The sequence below is a fragment of the Contarinia nasturtii genome, unplaced genomic scaffold (assembly GCF_009176525.2).
Source record: "Contarinia nasturtii isolate CC-2019 unplaced genomic scaffold, AAFC_CNas_1.1 Cnas_scaffold_187, whole genome shotgun sequence".
NCBI classification, from domain to species: domain Eukaryota; kingdom Metazoa; phylum Arthropoda; class Insecta; order Diptera; family Cecidomyiidae; genus Contarinia; species Contarinia nasturtii.
The window spans coordinates 5,422,415-5,445,961 of NW_022197544.1; the positions used below are offsets into that span (position 1 = coordinate 5,422,415).

General features: G+C 33.9%; 1 protein-coding gene across 10 annotated transcripts in view; it reads left to right on the forward strand.

The window, feature by feature from the left end:
• LOC116352135 (rap guanine nucleotide exchange factor 4) overlaps positions 1 to 22,036 on the forward strand; it is a 40,310-nt gene extending 18,274 nt beyond the window's left edge. For 6 of the 10 annotated variants that reach the window (XM_031784459.1, XM_031784458.1, XM_031784456.1 and 3 more), the window contains 18 exons: positions 4,862 to 5,008; positions 8,448 to 8,499; positions 10,765 to 10,946; positions 11,258 to 11,399; positions 11,903 to 12,086; positions 12,440 to 12,585; positions 13,634 to 13,778; positions 14,734 to 14,910; positions 15,675 to 15,836; positions 15,998 to 16,160; positions 16,367 to 16,456; positions 17,590 to 17,707; positions 17,825 to 18,078; positions 18,202 to 18,372; positions 19,653 to 19,786; positions 20,184 to 20,354; positions 20,652 to 20,830; positions 21,088 to 22,036. In XM_031784459.1, the coding sequence (XP_031640319.1) occupies positions 4,862 to 5,008; positions 8,448 to 8,499; positions 10,765 to 10,946; positions 11,258 to 11,399; positions 11,903 to 12,086; positions 12,440 to 12,585; positions 13,634 to 13,778; positions 14,734 to 14,910; positions 15,675 to 15,836; positions 15,998 to 16,160; positions 16,367 to 16,456; positions 17,590 to 17,707; positions 17,825 to 18,078; positions 18,202 to 18,372; positions 19,653 to 19,786; positions 20,184 to 20,354; positions 20,652 to 20,830; positions 21,088 to 21,215 (2,745 nt within the window). In that variant the 3' untranslated portion in view covers positions 21,216 to 22,036. Of the gene's footprint in view, positions 1 to 1,675; positions 2,392 to 4,861; positions 5,009 to 8,447; positions 8,500 to 10,739; positions 10,947 to 11,257; positions 11,400 to 11,902; positions 12,087 to 12,439; positions 12,586 to 13,633; positions 13,779 to 14,733; positions 14,911 to 15,674; positions 15,837 to 15,997; positions 16,161 to 16,366; positions 16,457 to 17,589; positions 17,708 to 17,824; positions 18,079 to 18,201; positions 18,373 to 19,652; positions 19,787 to 20,183; positions 20,355 to 20,651; positions 20,831 to 21,087 lie in introns of those variants that run through there. The other 4 variants (XM_031784465.1, XM_031784464.1, XM_031784463.1 and 1 more) reach the window with 4 other exon arrangements.
• The last annotated feature ends 1,511 nt before the right edge of the window (positions 22,037 to 23,547 follow it).

Here is a 23,547-nt window from a genome sequence, read left to right on the forward strand (position 1 = left end):
ATAATTTATCGAAAATTGTGGAATAAGAGATAAAAAATCGGTCGGCTATATTCACGCATACCACTCACAAATTTCAATTCGCATTCGAATTCGAATTGATGAAATTAATTCATTGAGCTCATCATATAAATACACGAACGATAGACAACAGATAAATTGAGAGACACGATGTGTGCAAAATGAACACAGACGACTACAACAGCAAAATAAATAAATAAAAATACATAGCGTGCAAAAAAAATGATAACAAAACGAAGAAACACACTCGAATCCCACAAAATGGTAATTCGTTAAAGCAAATTGTGAATCGTCATTTTGTGCTGCAAAACTGTGTGTGTGTTTTTTATCATGTATGTTTGTATTGCTGTATTTTGAGACATTAACATGGTTTATCAGTTTATAAATGTATACGCGGAATGTGTGCGATTCGTGTTCTTTCGCTTCGTTTACATTCATATAATGGATCTTTATCAAAACGTTCGAAATAAACATTTTTGTTTACAATTCAATATTCTAGTAATCCTCTTTTACCGCTCTTCTCTCTCTCTCTCTCTCTCTGTCTTTATCACTGTCCTCATATTGACAATGGTCATAGAACCGAAAAGACTGCTCTTATTCTGCCTTTTTCATCAATCTAAAATTCACTTTTTTTCATTCACATGTTTGCCAGTCGGCTGAATCATTTTTCCCTTTGAATATGAATTATGCGAATTCGTCGTCATGTGTGTGTGTGTGGGTTTACATGTTCGGTCTTCTGTGCCACAAATTTTTCAGTTAGTTAACGTGCTGATTGGTCCCGAGTATATTTTGCTTAAGTTTCATGTATAAACAACTCTTACGTTTGTATTTCTCATTAAAATTGGTAATCATGATGTTCGGGTTCAGACAATATTGTACATGTTTTTTATCGGTTTTGCTTTATCTTTATCGTCGTCGTCGTCGTCATCATCATTGTCGTTGGTATCTATCAATGTTCAAGCCGCTTGTCGTAATCGCAATACCGATACGATGAAATGACAAAAGATATTTGTGCTCTGGATGATCGTCTCTCGTTCATTTCGTTTGCGGTTTTGTGCGTTTTACACAATCTATTTGCTTGTTTTTTATTGAACTGTTGGGCGCCATAGTATCCCATACACATTTAATGATATTTTTGCGGTTAAATGAAACTTTGCATCTGTAAAAATCGATTCTGTTAAAGTCATTTGTGAAGATAAGTGAATTTCAAGTGTTAAATATGGTTTGAATGTGTTGAGCTGCGATTTGCATATATTGTTAGAGATACCGACGAGGCGGTTTCAGACGGTTAAAGTATCCCCTCAGAAAGAGAAAAAAAAACATGATCCGAATGTCTCCATCGACTGTGATTTTTTTTTTTTTTAATTTAAAATCAACCAAATGTTTATTTTAGTTTCATGCAATCGCCATTTCAACGACTTTGGCTACAAACAGTGAATGAAACCTGGAGTTCCCTCTCTTTCTCTCCCCGTCTATTAATAATTACCATTTCTATGGAATGGAAAGTTAAAGTGCAATTCGCTGGCAAAATGGCTGGATGGTAGAAATGAATCGTGCGTGCTTGAAATAAAGATTTCATTCTGTTTTTTTTTTCCTTTAGAAAATGAAATTATTCGTGTTTTGACCTTTTTCATTCGCCTCAAAACAAATTAGTCTAGCAAACAAGTGCAAGCATAATCATATTGTTCTTGTCATATGATTTTTTTTTATTGTGTTTGGCATTAACTTTCGTCCAATGTAAATAAATGAACAATCAAAAAATGTTTCTGTTCATTATGAAACTATTTAAGCCAAAATGAATAAATGAATGGGAAAAACATACAAATAAATATATGTTGCGTGCACAAAACGATTGTGACCGAATTCCAATTCCGAACAACCGAAATTCAAATGGAAAAATCTAACAAATAAAGACTTTTATCAGGAAATCGAAATCAAATAATGTGACCAATGTATATTTATCATTATTGTTGGCATTTTTATGTTCATATCAAAATGTATCATTAACACAATCAGAAATGGTGATAGACAGAAAATCAAATCAACTATTTGCTTCGGGCAAATCTTAATATTCAGGCGCTACATTCACAGCGTATATTGATTCAATCGAATCGATTGTCAACTTCCAAATGTAAACAAAACGAGAGAGAGAGAGAGAGAGAGAGAGAGAGAGAGAGAAAAATATGATGAAAAAGCCATCACACAGTGAATAAACGTAAAATAGACGTTGGTGTGTCTCGTTAACGAACTAACAGTGAAATTGAATTAAATATAGTGTGCTTGGTAAAACCACTAGAACGCCATAGTGTTTGTAGAATGTGGTCTCAGCGCAAAGTGTACGATATACAAAAAATAACGCGACAAAATCAAAAGGTAAAAATGATAGCAGTTTTATACTATAAGAGCTAAGTTGTGTATTGCAAAACAAAAATAAACACAACGGCAAAAATAAAGAGCAACACACACACACCGGGAGCGGAGAGAGAGTGAGGCGAATTGCGAAACTCAAAAGTTGAGTTGCACTCAAACATTCATTCGGGTTAGGGACACGGGAACACAGAGTACAATTCAATTTAGATTATGGAATACCATTTTATTTTTCACTTTTCCTCTCACTCTCTCTCTACCGGGGCCGTTCTAGCCTCAGTCTCTGTGTGTTATTTTTATTTATGTTTGGCGTTATTAAATTTTACTGAATTAGTTTTTTTACCCCATAGGTATGAATTATATGCATACATTCAATTCGACAAAGGACACCACGTACATACGCACATATTTTACATGTAGTACATAAAGTTCGCGGCGTGCTATAAATGACTTTTCCCAATTGGCTTTGCCACATCCATGCCAGAAAAATATATATGAGTTATATGTTTGTTGATTGTATGCTTTGGTGGCAAGTTCAAGTGAACACCCGCCTATGACATTGCAGTGTGAAAATGATTTTTTTGTTTTGTTCTTATTCGACGTATACCTTGGGACTACCATAAAAACAATCAAACGTATTAAGTTGAAGAACTTTAATTTTTTTTAAGTTTATCTGTTTATCATATTCTCTTCCCCACTTAAAAGTTTTTATGCAATGCGAACGATAAAAAAAGCACGCGTAATTCATCATAGGGGACGCGATTGTCCTTAGGCTTTAGTATTTATGTCACAGTCTGTGACTCTCAGATGCTTTGCAATGAAAACTAAATCATTGTCATTCATCAGGCATTTCAGTGCCATAACGTAGATGCAATGGCGATGGAATTCATTCTTGCACCACACGTAATGCTGAATTCTTTGGCACCGTTATCATAATAAATATGCGATTTTTATTCGTTTAAATGGATATCATAAACGATGTTTAATAGAATAAAATCCATTAATCTTAATTATTTGCGCTCTTTCATCGTTGATACGGTAATTTCGTTGCTTTTTCTTGCAATGACATTCAATTAATTTATTCTTAATCAAATTGAGCTTTTTAAATTAACGTGTTTTATATATAATCAAGTAATATGCCATTACGTTGTGCAAAACCATCAGCGAATTTTTTTTTTATCGTTAAAGACATTTTTCATCTATTCTTTGCAATATCACTGGATGCGAGCACATTTTGCTTTGAATGGCTCTCATCTTTTTTGTTATGAGAGCATTTACAATGCTTCAATGGATTTAAAATCAATTTTGTTAGTGTACGAACATCAAATATATTCATATGAGAGAACCGGATTTTCATTTCAAAAGGAAGTCAACGCATTTCAATGTCGACCTTTTTTAAGGCAAAATATCATTATAATCTTCCTTTTTTTGCAGTTTATGCACAAAGGCAAACAATCAAAGAAGAAAAAGGGTAACTGAAAGCGAAATAAACAGACTATGACAAAAAGCAAACAAAAAAACAACGATCGCGCAACTGTAGCCCGCAAACTGATAAAACAGCTGTGACAAAATACATGAATGTAGGTGTCGATGCCGTCGATACGAAAAATGACGCATTTTCGATGAATATACTTATACATATATATATATATATATATATGAGTGTCTACGCGTGCATTTACAAAGATTCAAACGAATTCATCAAATGATTGAACATCATCACCTCTCTTTTCACATAATCAGTTGGTTACACATGGCCCGACGAACACATCGGCATTTTGTGTGACACATTTTGTGCGATTCATTCGATGTCAATCTGAATTTTTCGATTTTCGTATATCTTCACATGTATTCAAAGCCCTACATAAAACAAATATCCAATATGTGTACGATACACACCTTCGTATAAACAAACCGAAAAAACAGCATCACATGGAAAAGCTCGAAACTAATTTCCGATTATTTTGTTGGTTTTATTTGTTTGTTCAGCCATTTGGTTGTACATTTTCGGTCTTTTCATCCGTTACCCCCTTGTATGTTATTCTGCAAGTGGGATTTTCTGCAATTATCCAACTGTAAAGCAATTCGGTGTTTTTATTTATCAACAACAACAATAACATTTTATATCGTATGACCCCTGTTTAATTCAATAAAATCGAACTTTAAAATAGAGGGAATCGTACTACCCAATAAGTTTGCATCTGATTCACACTTTTTAGCCATTAGATTGGAATTCTATTTCACAATGCCAAATTTATACTATATATAAATTTCCGAAGTATTTAACTTTAAGCGCATTTCGTTTGAAGTGCTTTTGTATTAAATAGGAGAAAAGACACATGTATTTCTTTTTTCGAAATTCTGTTTTATTTCACTAACTCGAATGCTTTTTGTTTGTTCCGTTTTTTTTTCCATGTCTTGTTTTTTTTTTTTTTTTGCTGCAATGGCCGTTTCTTCTGTGTTCAACACACACCAGAGCCCTGTAACACTGTGCAATTTAGGTGTTGGAGCTACATTTGGTGAATCAATCCTGCATGATCTGCCGCGCGATAGCACAGTTGTGACAAAAACGACCTGCGAACTATTACGTGTTGAAACGAAAGATTTCCGTTTAATATGGGAGGTAAGTTTGTGTGTTAGTGTATGTGGGTGTGGACGAGAGTGTGTATCTATCATTTAGCCGAGTGCGATTATTTCGAATTTGCCGAGGTAGCTATAATATGTTATGATGTGTATTTTTGGTTGTATGCATGTTGTGTTTTTTACACTCAACTAGAAGTGTGTTTTATATCGCTCTGGGGATGCATACATAAAGTACAACAGGCACGTTTTAGCCACACACTTTTGTCTTTGTTCCGGCAAATGAACGGATTTTCATTTCTATTCACGTTTCGAATATCAAACACAACACAACCATTATGAAATTCCAGTGATCCTTTTAGTACTTTCATGCTATTTCACGAAGCTTTTTTTTCTTCATCTTGATGATTGTGTCTATAATTCAGTGTGCTTCTCATCACCATCTTCTTCTTCTTCTTGGTCTTCGTCTATTCAATAAATGGTTAAACGGTTTACGGGTGATTCGCTGGGTATCAATAGTTGAAAGCGACACAGGAGAGAGGATGGAATACGTGCGTTCGATTTTGATGTAAAATTTTACACGAGACGTTGATCTCTTGATGATTTCAAATAGATTGTTCCAGTTTTTCGACTCTTACTTTGAGCCACTCATAGCCGTTTCACCGTTTTGGTTTTTTGTTTTTTGCATGTGCTGCAAAAGTTGTAAGCTTCTAAACTGTCCTCCGCATCCATAACTGGATCAATCGATATTAATATACATATGGATAAAATAGCTGAGTTTTGCAAAAAAACGTATAAAGATTCGCACACAAAAACCACCATTCGCTGTATCATGAATATGAAAAATGGAAAAGTAGCGCTTTAATACTCTAATTAACATTTTATATCCTTATTCAATAGCTTGAGCGAATGTAAGTACAACTTGAATACACTAATTGTGCTTAATTTCCTGTTCATAAGCTTTTATCGTTTGAAGCGAAGGTAAATTTTCTGGAAATATGTCTTTATTTATGCTTTCACATTTTCCATACGAAAATTTTCTGTGAAAAATCGGGCGAACGTAATATATGTATACATGTAAATGTAATGTCGTTTTTTTTACTGTCAAGTAAGACACAGTATGCTATGACGTTGATTTTCGTAGTATTCAGTTATCTCGGTAACAGAAATATGAATATCTATATATATAAAGACTTTTATTGATTATTTTTTTTTGTGCTGCTGCTCTTCAACGAGCTTAGCTTACGTTGATTTCTTCCTCGTCATCGTCGTCGTCATCGTCGTCAATGAGTACTTTGCGTACCTATCCAGGAGTTTGTTATGCTCTCACATTTATATTCGCATTCACATTCGCATTCATATAATTCTTGCTTTTACCATGAAACATTTACGATTTATAAGAGTTAGGCATGATACACAGCACGCTGTGCGAAAATATTCTCGCATTAATTCAATTTTTACATATCTCATATTCCTTTGGTCGTTTTCATTGGCGTCAGCCTCATCACATTCACATTTTTTTTGCGAAAAAAGAAGCGTACGTTACCCTATATATTTTTTGTATTCGTATATGTTTTGCTTTTTTCTTTTACTTTTGCTTCTTCTCATTCTTCCTTTTCCTTTTCTGCGACATTCTCAACCAACTGTACTTTCCCAATCAGAACACTTGAGATGAAATCTCGCATAGAACGATAATCTCTTTGAAAACGATTTTGTTCCTTTTTCGATGGGGGTGTGTGTGTGTGTTTTTTTGCCACTTTCTCCGTCATTTGCCATTACCAGCGAAACATTGAATGGTAAAGCAACAGTATAAACGAGAAAAAAAATCAAACATATTCTACTACTTATGCGTTCGCAATGAAAGTGTCTTTGTCACCGATTTGTTTTTTTTTTTCACTTTCTCTTTCGTTCGTTCTAACTTTGATTTTATCGCCATTCTTAAAGAGTATTTTGTAAAAAAATTGAGTCATCTAAATGCAATACGCGCATAATACAAAATTGTTTTGAAAACTTTGTATCTTTTGTGTCTCCATTATACTCTTTTGTTCATGCATTGTGTGCGGTGCTCATGTTGCTGTGTGCGTGTGTTTGTTGCCTCTCAGATAGATCTTAGGTTCTTCGATTTCTGGCTTCATATATTGTTTTACAAAGCAGAAAATTTGATAGACTAGATGGATGTTTGTAGCATTTGTGTGATATGTTGGTTGAGTTGGCCGCGTGCTTGTCTCTTCCTAGCTTTTTTTTTTCTTCAAACGATCAAACATCGTTTGTGTTGTGTCTTTTTTTCTGCGCTTCCACTCTCACCCTCTCTCTTGCCATTACACTTTAAATGCATTTAAACAACATGTTGACAAAACAACATGTGCAAATAACAGAAAATTTCTTTTTTTATGTGCACAATATTACAATTTTATGTACTACATTAACTACTTTTTTTATGATTGTGAGTGTGTTATATAGTGTGTTACTTTGTTTGGTATCAATATAAAAGGAAAAAACCCCTATAAACCGTTCAGGCGGTCGGCGAACAGATTTGATTTTGATTTTGTTTTTGTATTTATGTGTACATGTATTGTGTTAGCATTGGGCTTTATTTTTATTCTTCGAAAAGTGTATGTTTGGTTACTGTTTATATTTTCTAGCCTAACCATTTCCATCTAAGCAAACACACCGAAACGGGATAAAAGCGAAACACAGAGAGAGAGAATTGGTAGACAAAAAATGATTTCTCTATGGCAAAATCTGTAGTCTGAAAACTTTTTCGAAGGTAATCTTGATTTGAAAGCGTTCGCTGGAAATTTGTTCGCTTCAATGAGAGAAAGTAAAATCGAAAGATTTATTTTGATTCTTTTGTTGGTAATCAAAGAACGTACAAGCTTCAATCCATTCAGTTGAGCCCGAAATGGAGTGCGATAACATCGATGGGTGAAAAATGTAACGAAATCGATCTGATGCTCGAACGAAAGAGAAAGAAGACAAAAAGAGAAAAAAACTACCTCTCTCTCCATTTTGTTTGCTCCGTTTCTCTTTCTCTCTCCCTCTCTCTCTCATCCATAAGTTCCGTTTGCTCAGTGCAATCGAACAACATGCTTTGATAAATATTTACTTTGTGAAATTAGAATCGATGCACTCTCGCGTGTCGAATTTAACAAGTTCAAAAGTACATAGCGCTGTGCAACGATGCAACGTGCGCAACGAAAGTGTATTTACTCTCACACTCAATAAAGCTTTAGCTGATTTTGTGGATATACTTGTTGGAAATTGAAAATCTTATGCTTAGGTGTTTTGTATGCATCCGTTAAGAGTTTAAATATCGCTCGATTTAACTTTTTATATTTATCAACCAATGCTTTAGCCCCTTTCCCTCCCAGCATCTAATCAATATTTACATTTCTCTATATATTATATGTGTACCCTTTTTTTCGTATGCTGTTTTAAACTATCTGTTTTCATTTGATTTTCTCTCTCTCTTTTCTTTACAGAAAAATAAAGAATTAATGAACGACATTATCACCAATTGCAAACTCAAAAATGGTAAGCACTTTTGGTCATGCGAAACGGAATATTTTTTTTCTTCTCTCTCTCTCTCTCTCACGATGCAAGAAAGTTGGACTGAGTGAGAGAGACAGAGAAAAAAAATCGCACGAATTACAAACTAGATCGAGAAATAAGGGTCAAACACATGTTGAAATTAAAAGAAAAATTGCACGTAAGCGAGTGCGTGAAGTCTTGCGAAATTTTGACGGATATGATTCATATTAATGCACCAAATGTACATACGCCATACCATTATATTAAAGTTTCTCTTCATCGCATTTGAAATTAATGAATTCTTTTGAAATATCCATTCGACGCAATCAAAATGAGCAACACCAATCAAATACTGTTTTATACTATGGAATAAATGGTGTTTTGGCGAGCAAAATAGAATCAACCATTCATCTAATATTTACACGATGAAAAATGAAATTCAGTGCATAAGCTGATTTTCGATGACTTACACATACAAAGCTAAAGAATTTAAGACGAAAATACTTTTAATACTTCGATGTCAAAATTGGTTTGCAGCATTTCCATCTCACCACCTTACACTTTGCAAATACAGTTATGACAGCTTCAGTGCAAATGTTACGACGTGGAACTATTCCGTGCATGCTTTATATTCATCGACCATTTATGAACAGTATATTATTGACGCGCATATGTTGTTATCGTTGTTGTCTCGTTTCAATCTCATAAATAAAATTCGATAAAAGAACATGGAAAAAGAAAGATAACCGTACTGTGTCCAAAATCTAGATACAGGCTTATATGTATATGTATACATGTTCAATATGCCGAAAGCAAGAGTTGCGGAGAATGTTCATTATTCATATTTTTAATACCACACAACGGTACAGTGCGGCGTAGCTGAGTTAAAATATCAAGCGTATATTTTAGAAATAAATCGTTTGAGAAAATGGAGCCATTTTTTGCAATAACAAATGTGGATTTGGTTCGATTTTAGACACGAACGATTTTTCTATACTTCAACGACTTTAGGTTGAAACGAGACTAGGTTATGGATCGCGATTTTTTTTTTTACATTACTGATAAGAGATATACATACTCTTCTCTCCATTTCACCAATAAAAATATTTGGACAAATCGGCCAAAAGATTGGTATTTTACTTTAAAAGTAACTTGTTTAAGATATATATATAACTTTCTAAAACATCAGACATTCGTGTCATTTTTTTGGCCATTTAATTTGATTTGTTACCCGTGATAGCGACATTTCTTCTTTTAAATGATAAGATGTTATGTTAAATTTTTGATCTCAAGAAGATGAACAAAGAAAACTGTCGGATTTCATTTAGGTTTTATGAATTTTTGATGATTTTCTCACGACCCAAATGCAAGTCATCAGTCATTTTAATGTAAAATACATTTCCCCATTTATGAAAATCATCATTCGGAGCATACATTTTTATTATCATGTAACATGGCAGAATTAATTATAAAAAGAGAAAAAAAAAAACAGAAAACCACTATGATACTATTGAAAATAATCTGCATATGATATGAACAACGAACAAGAGATAGCGATTTTGTTTCATTTTTGTTGTTGTTTTCATTTAAAAAAAAACCGAAAATTGGACAAAATTCAACATTGTTATGCTCATTCGAAACTGTACGGCCCAAAACAATTGTATACAATATACATTGCAATAAAAAGAACACTTGCGGTGTCAAAACCACACACCTGACGTAATATGTACAATTGTGTGGATGTGAATGACATATTTGAATCATTTTGGGCTGGTCGAATGTACATAATGGCATTGACATGTGTCCAGCTCACTGAAAATCAGCGTGAATATAAGCCAAAAATATTCGAAAATCGGGTGAAAATTTCCATAATTGGTTGTGTACATACAACGGTGCTCGTTTATTAAATACGTTTCTGTCCGTTACATACACATAACTTAGATCAAAACCAACTTCCATTGCATTAGCTGTTGAGAAGCTTATGATTTGGTTACATAATTTTGATCTTGGGTTCTAATTGAAAATTATATTGGCTTAATGCAAATTTTTGTTTGACCACTGTTTTTTGTTGTTGTCAATTTTACACCGTACGTTTGGGGTTTTTTGTTTGTTTTTTTTTTTTTTTTTTTTTTTAATTTCTTCCATTGGTTTGGTTTGCTTTGCTTTTGGTTTATGCAGAATTTTTTTTTTTTGCTTTTTTTAATTTAAAATTTATTGATCGATTGTGAATTTGTGTGCACCAGTTTTATACATTTAAATGTTGCATAGGTTTTGGACGTGGTATCACACCGGCCGCACAGACGTCACCTGTTCGTCGCGCAAACAGTCCAGATCATCCAAATCCGGCATTAGCAATCACGGAGATTCCAAGCCCGGCTATAGCACGAATTGGATGGGCACTACGTGTTCTATTACTATCTGATAGCTCCAGCTGTCTCAAAGATCGAAAGGTAAATTTGTTACGTTGACGATTAAATGGGAAAACATTTTCCGAGGAAAAATAATATAGTGAAAAACCGAAGGCGAGCAAAGGTAGAGCAAAAAGAAAAAAAAAGAAAAAATAAAAACACACAAAAAAGAATGAAAATAAAGATGATATCAGCAATGTAATAGCGTAGCATAAATAAGCATCGCTCGACCAAAGTAGGAAAAGCAATACATAAAAATCCAATTTAGCTGTATCTAATGTTATTACCGACGTCGATGAGTGAATATGCCGTATAAAAACAATAACATAATGGTTTGATGTGTTTTTTTATAGGTTTCAGGCAAATTGATTCGAAAATGTGCTTTGGGCACCGAACTTGTCGACTGGCTGATGAATTTATCGGTAATCGTGCATACAAGAACACAGGCAGCTGGCATGTGGCAAGCTATTCTCGAGGAAGGTGTTTTAAGTCACGGTAAGTAGCACATTCATACAGTTGAAAGCGTAACTGGATGATTTTATCTGTTCGCCAATTTTAGATTTACCTCTATCGTTGGCTTTCATTTGCACACAAAACATTCAGTCTTCTCGATGTATCTTCTCTTTTTTGCATTGTTTTCACTCGATCCTTAAACCAAAATTGAAGGTTTTTACATTATTACGGTAGTCTTCAACAACGATTACTGTTTTCTGTTTGAAACTACTTCAAGATTCATTACATTTATTGATATAATGACGATATAAAACCGGATACCAGTAACCGCAATGCGAATTGATTTCTCTTCATCAACGAAAACGTATTATAAGAAATAAATGATCTCATTTTAAATAAAGAGGTTTATGGTTGCGATTATATTTTATTTTCTTTCTTTATTTTTGTCTCTTATTTATATATATATATATATATCTAACACCATTCAATTTCCGTTCTTTCGTTTTCGATACCGGACGAATAAAAATCACGGCAAATCCGAACAGTGAACAAAGAGCAACCGTTTAAAGATAAATGTTTCTTATATCGATTCAAAGTGGATGAGGATGGTACTGGTGGACAACCAACATCAGACGAACAAAATGCGGCAAACGAACATGTACGAGAAGCGTTGGGCACTCTTTTACATCGTGGTTCTGATGCTACGCTACGAATGATTTTACGAAAAACGTAAGTTTTCTTTTCCGTCTTTACATTACGAAAATAGAGATGAATATCCCGTTCGCAAAAGGAAATTTGAGTGTTTCAGCACAAAACCACTTACGGCCACTTTCAAACATTGCGCCGTGATTGTAAACAGACATCAGTCGTTTTGAACCTTGGTTTTTGGTTTTGTGTTGTCTTTCAAGAAAAACACCATTCGCCCAAACAATAAAAACATACAAAACATCACAATGAATCATGAATTTTCTTGAGGCAAATCACAAATCAAGTAGAAAAAAAGCCCCATTGTTGTTTCTATGTAATTAAATTCACAAATTTTTGTGGTCTGTTATTTTTGTGGCTGAAAATTGCATTTTCAGATCGCATGAGCGCACGCAAGAGGAACTCGAATTGGTATTTGAAGAGCTACTTCATATTGCAGCCTTATCACATCTATCAACATCAATAAAACGGGAATTGGCATCAATTATTGTGTTTGAGGCACATGCTTATGCGGGCACCATTTGTAAGTACTTGAACATGAACAACAGACATTTATCACAATATAATATAATATCGTTTTATTGCTGCTCGGAGAGTAAAAACCAATTATGATTCTTATTTCAATACACAGCCATTCGGCTACGTCGTTCTTTTTGGCAGTTTTGACAGCTTTTGCACACGTACACTTCAACCAGAAGATATTGTACGATTTGTGAATAATCTATTGAATCGTGGACAATTGACTCCACGTCAGCCTCCCACATACCCGCTTCGAAGATAGAGTTTGTTGTGTACACTGTACACATACACAAACACGCAAAATACACAATCAACACAATTGGATACGCACACATCTCAAACAAACGCACAAAAATCAATAATTACTCATGGTTTTCTGTCTAAAATAAGCATTAACATCATCTATCTATATTCGTTTTTGCCTTGTTCCCTGGCATTTTCTCATTTCTGATTTCAAAAGCTGAACATAAAATCGGGTTTAATTTGTGACAAGTGGAAGCACAATTTACAATTAAAGTAGATTGTTTCATGGAATTTAATTAACAAATAAATCGCATTTCCTTTTGGACATTGAAGTGTTTTTGAAACATTCAAAAGCAACAACTCTCAATCCATAAATTGTTTGAAAAGTGCTACAACCATTTGGTTAATGATCATGGTCGTTTTTCATCTCGTCATTTTGGCAATTGCTACTCTGTGTCACTCTCTCTCTCTCTCTCTCTCTCTCGCACTGCTACTATCTTAATCGGCCCGTATCGTCATATTTTGGCATTTCCAAGCCATCATTAATAACGTCTCATTAACACTCAGAAGTCACTGTCGATCGAATATATGACAGATGCCTAGCATCAATGTGTTAACGATAACTAATCTTAATAGTTATAAACGTAATTAAACCTTTTTCTCTCCACCTCTTCAACTTATTTTATGGGTTTTTATTTTCATTTGCTCGTTTTTGCTGTTTGCATTTCCTACACCAAAAACAACAACATCAACGTTATGTTATTATGTCGATAAACAATTTCTGCCGACGAAAATACGAAAACAAACAGTATTTAATCAGGGCGACGAAGGACGTTCATGGTACATTATACTAAAAGGATCAGTTGATGTGGTAATTCATGGCAAAGGAACGGTCGCTACACTAAAAGAAGGCGATGATTTTGGAAAATTGGCACTCATCAACGATGCTCCAAGGTATGTTAACTTTCATTCACTCTCTCTCTCTCTCTGCCCCCCCTTTCTTTCTCTACATTCAAAATATGCTGTATGTTTCTGTCTTATACTTGAGGTCTACACTATACGGCTCATTAAAATATGATTGATATGAAAATATATGTTAATTTCATTTGCCATATTTTTATGGACCCTTTTTACCGACAGCAACAATGACGGGAAACTTCGTTTTTTCTTTATCAAACACACATAGTTAATATAGATATAGATTCAAAAGCGAAACAGTTTGTTTGGAAAGCTGAAATGCAAACGAACCGACTAAAGAAAGAGTGCCAATTGAAAAGCATCTTTTTGATTTATTTTTGCGTCTAAAGTGTTGAGTGAATTTCCGTTTCATTTAGGTTTCGGTAAATTTGATAGAATTCTTGGAAATTTATGAAATTAGATATCTTATTGTGTTTTATGTACAAGCTGCCTCAGAAAAAAAAAACGCTGTGTTGCTTCTGTTCGCCATCGCCTTGTCAGCCATATAAATGTTCAATGTGCTTTAAGATCACTTTTATAAATATGGAACCTCATTTGAAAATAATTCAATTCAATTACCCGGTCAGCTTCTTTTCTCTCCTCTGTTTTTCTTTTTTGATGATATCATTAGTACGTCCTTCATTCAGGGCTACTATTCCTATGACATAATGTGAGTTCGCGTTAAAATAATCAACACTAAAATCAAATATGGCATCAAATTGATTCGATGTAGAGACCCACCAAAACAGCCTCTCACTCTCGCCTACCATTCAACAAATATTTGCTAACGTTGTAATTTTTTTATTCTTTCATGTATTACTCTCATATTCTCTTTTTTCTTTTCATTCTTTGCCTAACTTATGCTTGGCTTTTACATCATTTAACGTGCTAAAAATCGTGTACAACTCAATATGAATATGTGAATAAATTGTGCTGCGTGTGAATGTTACAGAGCTGCCACAATAGTACTAAAAGAAAATAATTGTCATCTTGTGCGCGTCGATAAGGAGCATTTCAACCGAATATTGCGTGATGTCGAGGCGAATACATTACGCTTACAGGAGCATGGAAAAGATGTTTTGGTTTTGGAACGTGTTGCCAAACAACGAGGTTTTTCCTCAGCATTTAAGTAGGTGTACCAACTTCTCTTTATATTGGAATGAATTTTCATAAATATATATATATATATAAAATATAAATGCTTTGCCGAAGCGAAATATGCGAGCGATATGAAGAAGTTGAAAAAGATGAAGATGATAAAAAAGGAAACACGCCGATTCGAATGTGCGTACTGATACCGATGTACTTACTTTATGGTATTGTATATTGGTTTCCAGGCGTGCTGTGTCAATGACAACACAGAATAAATATGATATGGCTGTTTCGGTACGATAAAGTGGATATGAATGAGTGATATTCGAACCACCATTGAAAATCATCTTTTAATGAGCTTTCTTTACCGCCTCTTCTGAGTATTTGATTGCTGTTTATTCACTTTCATTACCGGTGGTAACAAAAAACATTAACGAAAAATATGAATTCGCTGGTGGCTGACACGACTGACTAAAATTCAATTTCCACGCGTTAACATATTTTTCCGTTTCATTTTCACAATTTACAAATTTTAACAAAATTAATTTTATACTTTATAGTCGGTATCATTGACCGAAACGTTATCGATTGAATCTTTTTTTAATCATAACCAACTAATTGAATCGCATCGAAATGGCAACATATACATAAATGGTGTAATGGATACGATAAGCGTGTCTCCTTTTTCATCTTAATTATTATTATCTCTTCGACATTAAATTAGATTCTATTCAAAGCAAAAGTTCGGCCATTTATTTCGATTTTGCTTGATAAACTCTGATTGTGATTTATTCGTTTTAGGTATACTGTGATGAGCGGTACACCACAAAAAATGCTAGAACATTTACTTGAGACTCGCTTAGGAGGACAAGTGGGACCAAACGATCCATTCTTGGACGATTTCTTACTTACGCACATTGTTTTCATGCCAGTGCCAATCCTAATCAACGAATTAGCACATTTATATCCTTTTTCTTAGTAGAAAACCGAAACCATTTTTAAACTGAAAATTTACATCTTTTTATTTCTCATAAAACACATATATTCTTTTTTTTAAATGTCATTTGCCACAATGAAAAAAACAAACATTTTCTTTAATCGAAACATTGAATCGCTTGAAACACATTTCACAATGGAGGTAACGAAGAAAATGATTCATCAGCAACAGCCGAAGATACCGAGTATGCATTGACGATGCGAAAACGTGTAATACAATTTGTCCAGAAGTGGGTGATTGCCGTTAGGCAAGCCGTCTTCGAAGAGCCAATAACTGTTGCTTTTATCGAGGTGTGTTATCATAAATTAACAAATTTAAATTTACTTCCAATTGATTTACGTTCCATTGAAAATGGATGACTACGTTCCCACATTTTAAAATGGTGATACGTGCACCTCATTGTCTATTATTTGCATTCAACAAAATTCGCCATCCACCAATTCACATTCACAATGTTGAAATTCTTTTGTTTCGTTTCATTTTATATCGTCTTTAGGAATTGGCAAGCATAGTTGATGCTGATCCTGATTTGCAAGAAGAAGCTGGTATCATGCATCACGTATTAACTCAACTATTAAGATATCAGGTAAGAGTTCGTTCATCGTTATTCAACACGGCGGATGAAGTGGTAGAAATCAGATCCATTTCTTAATAAGAAGATGGAAAAAGAGAGAAAGTCGTTTAGTTCGCAGCGAATTTAGAGGATATGCTTATGCATGTCCCTTGTCACAATAATACCATCATCAGCATTCCGTATTCAACAAGACATTGAATTTCGGTCTCTTAAAGAAGACGAAGAAGAGCGAATGTGTTTGTTGTTGTTGTTGTTTCGGCGGGTACGCAGCATTCTCCATTGTACAAGCGAATAACAAGCATTACAATTGTAGATTATTGCTTCTAATGCGATTCGCGTAATTGTTGTGCTGACATTTTCGCTGTGTAGGAATGTTGTGTGCGACGGAGTGTGCACAAATGTATATTCTTGGGGTGGCTAATGCGACTTCGAAAAGTAGCTATTACGTTGATCTTATCTAATATAATAAAGAATATCGCTTAAATTGTTTCAGCCTGCGGCGTATACGCTGGCGTGTTGAACAGTCAAACATGTTTCTAAATGTGCAATGCCATAAAGTATGATGCCCTCTACCGCCGTTCTAGATTTTGCATCCTCATTTGACATTGACTCATTTTTACGACCATCGCCCGGCCTCTTTTCCCTCTTTCTCTCCAATCACACACAATTGGCGCGATGATGATTCAAATCAAATCGTAGACAAACTAAAATATGTTTTCACCTCTATATATTTTATGTCAAAATGAAAATGAAAAACTTTACCGACCGCACAAATGGTGATGTGAATTTGAATTATAAGTATCATTTTTGCATTCAAATGAATTTGGATTGTTTTCGGTGTTCATTGACTTCGTTGAAAAATGTGCACACTTTGAATTCACATGAGATTTAATGAACGTATACACATTTCAATGTGTTCAACGAGACATCGCCGAATGAACGAATAAACTTTCTTTTGCATAATTATCATTCTCTCTTCATTCCATTCACATTTACATTTGGATTGAAGAAAAAAGTCTTTATTTCAAATTGTTCAGAACGATGAAGTTATGATAATAAGCTCGTTCATTTCCATTCTCTTTGAATTTATTCAACTGATTTTTTTTTTGTGTGTTGTTTTTGTTGTTTCACATTTTGTCTGTTAGGAAGAACGTCAAGCACAAACTGGACAAAAATGGAAATTACCTCCAAATGGTCAGCCAATTTGTTCGTTTTCTGGTAGTGAAAAGCAAAGTCGAACGCCGATTCGGCCTGAAGATGACAGTAAGTAAAATTGGTTTTTCTTTTGCTAGTGAATGTGCATAAATTTTATGTGTATGCACATTGTACACTGCACATATATAAATGTGTTTATATGAACTCTTCAACCGTTTATTCCAGTTATCTTCCGAGTATATTGTGCGGACCACACATATTGTACATTGAGATTTCCGATAAATGCGACGACTGAAATGATAAAAGCGAGCGCTGCCGACAAATTGCAATTGAATCGTGCAAATGAAGATTTGGTGTTAGCCGAGGTTAAATCGAATGGTGAACGTACCATTTTTAAGGATCATGACGTGTCAATACCGACCGCATTGTATTTGAATGCTAGAATTTTCGTTTCATCCAAAGATCATATCGATGCGCTGGTAAGTCATATCTATTTCTCTCACATATATCGTATGTGCGGTCGCGCATTCAATTCTTTTTTTGACTTTATGTTTGTTGCTTTTTTGTATGTTTGTGTGTGCGTGCACGTAATTTAAATGCAGACACCGTTGCCCGAGCAAGAAGAGATCACCGAGGGCATTCCACTGGAATTGGAGCAATTGGGTACCAAAGAATTAGCATTTCATATTACGCAATTCGACTGGGATTTGTTCTGGTCAGTACATGAATACGAATTGCTCTATCATACATTTGGCAGACATCATTTCGGCAAGGTAAATTAAATCGATGTTTCAATCGATACGATTTTATTATCAAACATTAAAAATTAAACGATTAATATCATCAATATTATTGCTGTTTCAATCCTAAGTACCATTATTTTAATTAGTTCAATCGAAATAAAATGGGTTTCAATAGATAGATAGATTTCGATAACGTTGAACATGTTCGCGACATCGATTGTTATAGCAATTATTTTAAATGGAAATTTTCAATTTGCGTTCAATATGCAGCCGATCGAACGCGACCCAAGAATATTTTGGGAAAATGAAAAGCAACGGAAATTGCAAATGCAATGGCACAGCTAACAAAGCCGAAATAAGCGGATTACTGATAGACAAAAACATTTCAATGACGCAGCTGACTTGTTTTTTTTGGTCCACATTGTATCAAAACGTGATATTTATGGAAACCAATCATCGATTTTATTCGCGCTGCCCTTATTAAAGCTCACGCTTCTTACCTCACATAAAAATAATAGAAAAAGAGAAGAAATGGGAGAAATGGGGAGATAAAATGGGAGGGTACTAGCGTACTGAATACAATAAAAAAATGAAAATTTTCTTTTTTTTCTCTCTTTCTCTCTCTCTCCATCTTCCGGAAAATTTGCGCAAAACTCAAAATATTGATATCAAAACAATGGTGAAGTTGGATAATGGAATGCAAATGAACTCATGAATTTGGTGTGCGTGCGTTTGAATATTTTTTCCACCAATTTTTATAAGATTGTTAGAGAACAGGCTTTTCTCTCATTCTCTACCACTCGCTGTCACTCTTTTTGTCACATTCACTTAAAAAACACATATATTTTTTTTCAATCTGCGGCATCATTTCTCTACAATTGAAAGCTCTGATTTCATAATGTTTTTATGATAATATATATCCTTTAATCCATTGTCAATAAAATCACCAAATTGAAATCCTTTCAAATTCAAATGTAAAGCCAACTAAAACGAAATCTGAACGAGACAATTGAGCCTCAGAAACAGACATTGAGAATCTACATGCATGCAAACTGATTTGTTTCACTGAATTAACAAGTCAATGACAAATGAATGGTGGTGATTGGATTGTTCCATAGAATGGCTGGATTTAGTGGCAGTACACAAATTGTTCCGATGGGACACGTTGTGCTAGTAGTATGCCGATTGAAATACCGCTAAAACAGCATTAAATTTATTGAGATATTGAATTCAATCCGTGAATCTCGAATATCATAAAGAATTTATAATATTTCTATTTATTTGTTCATTTCATTTGAATTCACATACAGATTACGGCCAATTTGGATGTATTCATCAGACGCTTTAACGAAATACAATATTGGGTTGTCACAGAAATCGCATCACAATCGAGCATTACAAAACGTGTATTACTGATAAGGAAATTCATTAAATTGGCCGCATAGTGAGTATATAATGTTTATAATTTTACAAATAATAAAAAAAAAACAAATTCGCTAACATTTCAATGGATCGATATGCGATCAAAAAATGAATGAGAACAAATGGGGCTGTCAACATCATACGTGAATGTGAAAATAGAGCAAGCTTACGTTGCTTATTTCATTGTATGTCTCGCCGAACGATGTCGATGAGATGCGTGTGTGTGTGTGTGCGTGCCTCTTGTTCATTCATTTTGCATTCCGTATGATTGACAATAAGCAGCTTTTCAATGTGATTAGCATTGCATGTTTGCGTTGTTCGTGATGTATTTTTTTTCTTTCGTATCATATATTCCTTTTTTATTATTATTTTTTGTATAATATGTTTGTGTATTTTGTGTAACATTGTGTCAATTGCAGTTGTAAGGAGTATCAGAATCTGAATGCATTTTTTGCGGTTGTGATGGGTTTATCAAATAATGCTTGCTCAAGGCTGACACAAAGCTGGGATAAAGTACCGTCAAAATTTAAAAAATTGTTCATGGAATTCGAGGCGCTCATTGATCCAAGTCGAAACCATCGAGCTTACAGGTAGGTTGAAAACTAATTTTTTTTTATCGAAAACAACAAAAATACAATATGAAAACAAAATCATCGCTGCAGCATTGACAGAGCGTACAAGTAGCTTAAATACAATAAAATATTACGATTACCTTGTTTCGCTGCGGGTTTAATTAGTGGTTTGAGAAACTTCATGTTCTCAACATTCAATTCAGTTTAATATGCCATTTTTGATGATGAGAAAGAGAGAGATATTCGCTTTGAAAACAATTGAAATTTGCATATGTTTCCGTTTCTGATTGAATGGCATTGTATTGCTGATTTCAGGAGTTTCGTTGGAAAATTGCAACCGCCTGTTATACCATTTATGCCATTGCTGTTAAAGGATATGACTTTTGCGCACGAGGGCAACAAAACCAGTTTGGATGGTTTAGTCAATTTCGAAAAGATGCACATGATGGCACAAACTATGCGAACAATTCGCTTTTGTCGATCAAGACATTTGGGTAAGTATTTCACATCTTCGTCTTTCATTGCACATCATTTTAACATCAATATCACATTCATTTTATCATTGTTTACTCCAAACAATTGCTTTCACCGCACAAACCAAAATCAAGCTTTAACGTCTACCGTTCTTCCTCTTCTTTCTACATTCCATTTGCGTTCATTTTTTATTTATTCATTTCTATCGTGGGTGGCCTTCTTTCCCCATCTTCCATCATAATCAATTGATACATAAATGAAATTGTTATTATTTCAGTATTGGATCCACCGTCGCCAAAAAGTGAAGGTGATATTCGTGCGTATGTTGGCTGTTTTCGTGTGATTGAAAACCAAAGACAATTGACAATAATGTCACAGAAAATTGAGCCGGGCCGAAGGCAATGAAGTGATTAAAAGTAAAAGTCTCATTTGTCTGTGCACAAATACCACATCAATGGTAATTGTGCTCATTGTCTGAACCGAGCCCTGACAATTTTTTTATTTACATTTTGCGGCAAACTAACCACACACATACATCAATTGTGTTTGTGTGCTCTATTTGGACCAGTTTAAAAGTGGTGTGAATTCATTTCTCATTATAATTGACACTTTTACCATTTAAATTCTCGCTATCAGAATAGATATTTAAGTTAATCACACATGGATTTGAGTTTAAAATCTAAGGATACAACATAACATAAAAAAAATCACTTCATCGAATCCATCCACTGAGAATAAATTCAACTAAAAGCGAATTGCTACATTAAATTCTAGGTAATTATTAAATACTTATCAGAAAAAATGTTTTATATAGCACGGTATTGTTTTTTTCTTCCCCGATTTTTGAAACACCTTTGAAAATAAGTACATAAAATCAAACAACCACACCACATTTCAATGAACAAAAACAATGACAAACCAAAATACAACCATATTTTTAATTGATATTCAAAACGCAATAAATTGCAAGTCTTATGAAAGCAAAAAAAGTGAAACAGAAGAGTATATATATATAATTTAATATATACATTCATACATACAAGAAAATCTTATATACATATTACCGTTGATAGCAGGTTGACAAAGGAATTCATTGGAAAAATAGTATATCCTAGTCTCTCTGCGTTATTAAGTTATATCGTATGATGCATAAAATGTATTTTATCACTGCACATATATGTGTCGAATTGATATGCTGGTTGTAGCATAAAATACAATGAAACGAAGAAGAAGAAGAAGAAGAACCAGTGCGAAAAAAGAGAAGAAACACAACAAAAACAGCAACAACAGCTTACAACAATGTTTAAATGAATATACTATCTGATGTGTGTCAGTGACATAGCAATTTTTAAGAAGTTCCGAGTAAGTTTAAGCACGTACAAATAATCGTAAATAGGAATTAGATATGGTATCGGAAGCAACTGAACGAAATGTCGCAAACGTAAATGTGTAATCATACATGTGTTGATTTGTTCCGTCAACAAATTTATTCTTTCGTTGACTTCACTCGATGTAATTGAAATGATTGTAATGACAATCAAATAAGTAGTTTTATAATGCACAGCACATAAATCAGAGCTGACACTATTTTTCTGTTTGCTGCAACGATATTGAGCATGAAATGTGCATATTTGTAGTTTCAATATATCTCCTTGCCAAACACACTTGCCTCAGTCCCCACCCTCCCCCGAAGTATGGCAGTATAATATTTGTTTTCACGTAGATTAACATTTAACAATTTTAAACTCAACGGTGAGAGTGAGAAAGTGGAATCGACGGATATAATAATAATATGGAAATAAAATTGTGGATCACACACAGCAGCTTTTTTCGCTTCAACAGCCAAACGCTATGAAATATGATTGCGATGTGGTTGTGAATGAAAAAATCGTATAATTGAGACACTTATTTAAAGTGGTTGATTCTTTTCAGCCACTTTAACACTTTTTCTATTTATTTTCAACGTATTTTCACTATAAAAAACTTTACTTCTGTACATAAAAGAACCCCTTCTCTCGTTTCCTCTATTTTTAAGTATAGCTAAACTGATAGAATATAAGTGTGATATGTTTTTAGTTTTACTTTGATTTTCCGCACATACCATACAGCAAACATATCCATTCATAAAATAGTTCTTTGTTTGTTTTCCATTTTTTCGTTTTTCTATGTTCATTTCTTTTTTATTGAGAAAAATCTGTGATGAAAAATAAAGAAAATTTGAGCGATTCAGATGAAAATTGAGAAGAAAAAAATTTATAATAAACGGAATAGAATTTTATTATTTCTCTTTAAATATGATTAAAAAACACACTTTTTTTTATTTTAAATCATAATTTTCTTTAGATTTTGATGTTTTTGTAGCAAAAATTTCATTTTTTATTTCATTTCCATTTAAAATAAAAGTATCGTAAGTATTGAATATACTTCTTGTGTGCCTCTATCAATCTCTTTTGCATTTCCTTTAAAATGGTGTGAAATGTAAATATTTAATAAATCTATCGAATGGAAGTATGTTTTTGTATTCTCTTGAGATCACTCAATTCTCTCTTTTTACGTTTGTTTTTTCTTCCAACAATTCAGTTCATTTGAATGGTAGTATGAAATGGAATTATGTCGGCGACAATGAATTTTCTCACGATCAAAATCCCATATTTCCACGTTTAATTTTTGCAAGTATAATAAATTAAGGAATACATCCAATGCAGTAATGTGCGAAGGGAGGGGGTTTACCCCCCCC